Here is a 6180-nt window from a genome sequence, read left to right on the forward strand (position 1 = left end):
CAGTTCATCCCCTTTCAATACTATGAGACATTATCAATAACAAAGGGGACCTCTATTGTTAAAATACATAACAAACAAACATGCAGCACTTCGACCAGATCAGTGGGTTCTTTCCCCATCCACAGAGACTTAAGGTGGTAGATTTTACATTTCACAGGTGAGGAAACTGAGACATACAACAGTGACTTGCTCAAGGTCACACAGTGAGTCCGAAGTAGAGATGTCTTGATTGCTCAATGCACTAGACCACCATGCACATGTAGGGCTTTTAACCCAATATTGTCCCTTGAAGTCTAAGAGAGACTCACAAACGTTACTTTGCTGAGCTGGAAAAAGGGTGGGTCTGCCATGGCTGCTAAGTGATGATCAGACCCTCTCTCCCCATCATCTTGCAGCATTGTATGACTTGCACACTCCGCCTGCCAACAACCAGACTAGCTCCCATGGTGATCCACCCGAAGCACTAGAAACTGTACCTGGTTGGGTTTGAGGGAAATCTTTCCCTGGGCCGAGCCTCAAGGAGCCATGCTAAGCTTTCTCAGCAGGAAATCGCTCTGGCACACATCCCAACCCCCACAGCTGCACATCCCGGTGTAGTTCATATCGACCGTGGGATTGTCTCTCCTTTTGTGCTAAACCACCTCTCCTGTATGAAGTTACTCACTCCGATAGCCACCACAGGACATGCCACTCGCTCCAGCCAGAACCTCAGGGACGAGAACAAACGTCTCTTTGTGTTTGATTCTCTGAACTCACTGCAAACCTGCAGCTTTGTCCACTTAATGCCCCAAATCCCAGCAGCAAGCGCACCCCAGCTGAGGCACTTTAAGGAGCTTATCGCCCATGATTAGTGATGCTGGCTTGTCATTGTGACTACAGATGTCCATGGAAAAGGAGCTTTGACCCATGTCTAATTAGAGCTACATCCTCAAGATGGCACAGATAAATTAGCTAACCCATTGGGGAGGGCTAATGAAAAGTGGTGGGCCTCACTTCCTGACACCCAGTTTGGTAGGTTACCTGGATAGAGCCCCTAGGTAACAGAGTGATATACACCCTGGAAACCCTGCAGCAGACAGGGCAGAGTTGCTTACCTGATTTCAGATAGCTGCTCAGGAGAGGGGGGATGTTTTCTTTCTTCCTGCTACTCAAGCTCTTATTTGTGTTCTCCATGCTCTCTACACAGTTCAGGGGAGACCTTAGCACCCTGCAAACTGGCTTCATGGAAAGGCCTTTCTCACAGCAACGCAGGTTATACACCACTGCAGGCCCATGATATGGGAAGTCAAAACCACCACATCAGGGGGAGCAGGCTGTAATAACAGACAGATGTGTTTGTTCCAGAGCTACAGACCCAGGTGTCCTCCCCACGTCCCACACTATTGTGAAGACCTACGGGCCAGGGGAGCATCTGGCTATCCCACTGAATCAGCCAGAACGATGTTTACTCATTAATAGCACAACCCTGAAGTTATCCCTTGGCCTCCTATAGGGCAGGCCCCTGTGTGTGTGCGCTTCAACGTACCCCTCTGCACTGCTGGAAAATCAGCCTGCCTGGGCCTGTCTCCCTCCTCCCGGCAATGCCCAGCAAGCTGGGTCTGTGCTGAACAGTCAGTCTGTCTGTCTGAGCAGCAGGCTGAGCCGCCTCTGGTCTCCTGCTGTCTCTCTCTCTCTCACTCTTCCAACACCCTGGGTTCTTTTTCTTTTCTATGTATTTCAGTGCATCTGTGCTGAGGGGCAGAGGGCTACCACTGTGTCTGTCTGTGCTGGGGGGGAGCTGTCAGGTGTCTGTCTGTGCTGGGGGGTGGAGGGCTACCACTGGGTCTGTCTGTCTGTCTGTCTGTGCTGGGAGGGGTGGGGGAGCTGCGGGATGTCCGTCTGTGGCAGGGATACGGCCGGTGTCTGTGCTGGGGGAAGGGCTGCTGCTGTGTCTATCTATCTGTCCTGGGGGGGGGGGGGGGAGGAGCTGTCAGGTGTCTGTCTGTGCTGGGAGGGGACTGTGGGATGTCCATCTCTCTTTGGAGGGGATACCACCGGGTATCAGTCTGCCTGGGCAGGGGTGGGGGGAGCTGATGGGTGTCTGTCTGGGGTAGGGGGGGTCCTACCTGGTGTCCGTCTGTCTGTGGAGGGGATACGACCAGGTGTCTGTCTGGGGTGGGTGTGGAGCTGTTGGGTGTCTGTGTACTGGGGAGGGGGGTTTAAGGTGTCCGTCTGTCTGTCTGTGTTGGGGTGGGGAGCTGGGGGATGTCCGTCTGTCTGTGGAGGGGGTACAGCCAGGTGTCTGTCTGTGCTGGGGGGGCGGAGCTGGGGGATGTCCATCTGTCTGCGGAGGGGTACGGCCGGGTGTCTGTTTGTGCTGGGGGGGGTGGGGGGTTTAAGGTGTCTGTCTGTCTGTGCTGGAAGAGGGGTGGAGCTGTTGGGTGTCTGTGGGGGGGGGAGGAGCTGGGGGACGTCCGTCTGTCGTGGAGGGGTACGGCCGGGTGGGTGTCTGTCTGTGCTGGGGGGTGGGGGGTTTAACGTGTCTGTCTGTCTGTGCTGGGGGAGGGGTGGAGCTGTTGGGTGTCAGAGCTGGGGGGCTTAAGGTGTCTGTCTGTCTGTGCTGGGGGGGTGGAGCTGTTGGGTGTCTGTGCTGGGGGTTGGGGGGGGTTAAGGTGTCTGTCTGTCTGTGCTGGGGGAGGGGTGGAGCTGTTGGGTGTCTGTGCTGGGGGGTGGGGGGGTTAAGGTGTCTGTCTGTCTGTGCTGGGGGAGGGGTGGAGCTGTTGGGTGTCTGTGCTGGGGGGGTGGGGGGGTTAAGGTGTCTGTCTGTCTGTCTGTCTGTGCTGGGGGAGGGGTGGAGCTGTTGGGTGTCTGTGCTGGGGGGTGGGGGGGTTAAGGTGTCTGTCTGTCTGTCTGTCTGTGCTGGGGGAGGGGTGGAGCTGTTGGGTGTCTGTGCTGGGGGGTGGGGGGGTTAAGGTGTCTGTCTGTCTGTGCTGGGGGAGGGGTGGAGCTGTTGGGTGTCTGTGCTGGGGGGTGGGGGGGTTAAGGTGTCTGTCTGTCTGTGCTGGGGGAGGGGCGGAGCTGTTGGGTGTCTGTGCTGGGGGGTGGGGGGTTAAGGTGTCTGTCTGTCTGTCTGTGCTGGGGGAGGGGCGGAGCTGTTGGGTGTCTGTGCGGGGGGGGCGGATCCTACCTGGTGTCCGTCCGTCCGTCCGCCCGCCCGCGCCGGGGGGAGGCGCCTCCTGCCGGCCGTTGGGTCTCGCGCCCCGTTCCGAAGCGGGCGCGGCGCTCGGCGCGTCGCCGGCGGGGCAGCGCGAGGGGGAGCCGGGGGCCGCGGCCGAGCGGAGCCGGAGACGCCCCGCGGGGGCCCCGGCAGGGAGCCTGCGACGCTCGACGGGCCGGGGGCGGGCGAACCCGCAGCCGAGCCTGTGGCTGCCGCGCCCCCCGGGCGGGCTCTGCAGAACCGGGGCCGCGGCTTTCCCCGCCCCCCAGCCGGCGCCGCCGAGCTCCCCAGAGCCGGGCCCCCTCCTGCCCGCAGCCCCGGGGCCGAGCCCACGCAGGCCAGGGACACCAACGTGGGGATTCAGTGAGCCCCGGGGGTAAAAGCCCTCCGGTGAGCCAGCAGACTTGCCTGATCTTGTTTAAAAACAAAACCACCAGAAGAAGGGGCGGGGGGGAGAAGAGAACCTTTTTGTGCCTCAGTTTCCCCATCCGTGAATGAGGGTCATAACATCCACTTCTTGGGCCCTTACCAGGAGTATCTTGCCAACCCCCAGCCATCAAAAAATCTTGAGTCTGAACCCTCCCCACAAAATCACCAGATCCTCTTTAAAAGTCTCTAGATTTTCAAGAGAAGACACTGCTGGTTCTCTTTATCTGCAAAAGGTGCTGGCTCCAGAGGGGGGAGGCAAGGCACCAGAGGAAGCCTTGCATTTACTTAGGTCCTACAAAAGCTGTGCCTATGTTTTTTTAATTGCTATTATTTTTTGTGTTACTAGGTTGTGTTACTTAGGAGTCCCAGCAGAGTGGGACACAACACAACAAAACAGATAACACAACAAAGTAACACAAGTAAGTAACACAACAAAAAAGATAACAAGGAGTCCAGTGGCACCTTAAAGACGAACAGATTTATTTGGGCATAAGCTTTTGTGGGTAAAAACCCCACTTCTTCAGATGCATGGAGTGAAAGTTACAGATGCAGACATAAATATACTGACACATGAAGAGAAGGGAGTTATCTCACAAGTGGAGAACCAGTGTTGACAATGCCAATTCAATCAGGGTGGATGTGGTCCACTCCCAACAATAGATGAGGAGGTGGTGACCCAACCACATCAGCCACACCATCAGAGGCTCATTCACCTGCATGTCTACTAATGTTATATATGCCATCATGTGCCAACAATGCCCCTCTGCCATGTACATTGGCCAAACCGGACAGTCCCTACGTAAAACAATAAATGGACACAAATCGGACATCAGGAATGGTACTTCACAAAAGCCAGAGGGAGAACACTTCCATCTTCCTGGACATTCTAGAACAGCTTTGAAAGTAGCTATACTTGAACAAAAAAACTTCAGAAACAGACTTCAAAGAGAAACAGCAGAACTAAAATTCATTTGCAAATTTAACACCATTAATCTGGGCTTGAATAGGGACTGGGAGTGGCTGGCTCATTACAAAAGCAGCTTTGCCTCTCCTGGAATTGACACCTCCTCATCTATTGTTGGGAGTGGACCACATCCACCCTGATCGAATTGGCCCTATCAACACTGGCTCTCCACTTGTGAGGTAAACTCCCTTCTCTTCATGTGTCAGTATATTTATGTCTGCATCTGTAACTTTCACTCCGTGCATCTGAAGAAGTGAGGTTTTTACCCACGAAAGCTTATGCTCAAATAAATCTTAGTCTTTAAGGTGCTACCGTACTCCTTGTTGTTTTTATGGATACAGACTAACATGGCTACCCCCTGATACCTAGCAACAAAGATAGTTTTGAATCCAGAAAACTATCCCCATCGGATAATGAAAAACACCTTAGAACCAAAACCCTGCAAATCAAAGGGTGTGGGTGTATTCCACCTGGCACCTTCTGCATTTCTGTCTGAGTGTATCCTGCTGCCAGTTTAAAAAGGAGGATCTCTGGGAAATCCTGGATTTTGTACACTCCTGCAGGCACAGAATAAAGCCTGCATTCAGAGCCGAAGCAGCGGTATGCATGCTGGCATAGGCTACATTTGTTCACTTTTGCTACATCTAGTATATCTGAATACAAGGGCACTTGTGCGTATATTCAAATAAGGGGTCTCTTTTGACAGTTTTATTTAATTATCAGCATAAATCATTAGTAGCCAAGATTCCAGGGTTTTATCCCTAGCTCTGCCACTGATTTCCTGAGTGAGCTGGGGTAGGGATCTTAGGCACTCTGCGTCCCTTTAGCAATCTGTTGAATACGGAGCTCCTGCCTTCCAGGAACGTTGTGATTTGTTTGTAAGCCGCAGCGATTTGCCCACAAAAGGCACTAGAAAAAATGTGAAGTCTGATGATTAATAATAAATAGAATACAAGAGATGGTTAGAGGATTTGCAGTATCTTTTTAAAATGGGATACCCACATGAGACAGACCTTTATTTCTGTGGCAGTCCCAGAAAGACACATCATACCCTCCACCCTGATTAACTACAATGCAAACTTCTCCACAAGGGCCCGTGCTGGACTTGAACCAGAAACCTAGTGGAAATAAAAGCCTGTTTTTCTCTTTTTATCACTCTCCCATGCCACTGGGCTTAATTCTAACTCATCAGGAATTTCCCACATTACAGATGAGGCAGTGGGGCGAGTGGTGTAATTTTTAACACAGAATTCCGTCAGTGCTAAGGTGCTCCTTTTATTTTAGAAAAAAAAACTACGTTCTATTTAGATGCCAAGTGAAGGCAAAAAGTGTGTTTTAAGGCACAACATATTTACAATGCACAAGTAACAGTCATTGCACAGGGTCCTTGTGGACTTGAAACCTGCATACAAACAACAAATGAAAACCCAAGGCTAGAGAGAGGGAGCATAAGAACTCCTTGGGCCCGCAGACCCACCTTCTCTCAGGCCAGCTGTGTGCAATTACTCTCAGCTAGCCTGGGCAGTTACCAGCATGAACACAACTTTATGAGCATCCACCACACCTCACTGAAACTGGAGAGTTTCTGTGA

At 52.7% G+C, this 6180-nt stretch overlaps 1 protein-coding gene across 1 annotated transcript in view; it reads right to left on the reverse strand.

Annotated features, from left to right (window-relative positions):
* C18H1orf167 (chromosome 18 C1orf167 homolog) overlaps positions 1-3251 on the reverse strand; it is a 28358-nt gene extending 25107 nt beyond the window's left edge. The window contains exons 1-2 of the mRNA XM_074933924.1: positions 3167-3251; positions 1095-1313 (exon numbers count right to left, since the gene is read on the reverse strand). Coding sequence (XP_074790025.1) covers positions 1095-1224 — 130 coding nt within the window. The 5' untranslated portion in view covers positions 1225-1313; positions 3167-3251. The remainder of the gene's footprint in view (positions 1-1094; positions 1314-3166) is intronic.
* Positions 3252-6180: the final 2929 nt, after the last annotated feature.

Source organism: Natator depressus, chromosome 18 (genome assembly GCF_965152275.1).
Source record: "Natator depressus isolate rNatDep1 chromosome 18, rNatDep2.hap1, whole genome shotgun sequence".
NCBI classification, from domain to species: domain Eukaryota; kingdom Metazoa; phylum Chordata; order Testudines; family Cheloniidae; genus Natator; species Natator depressus.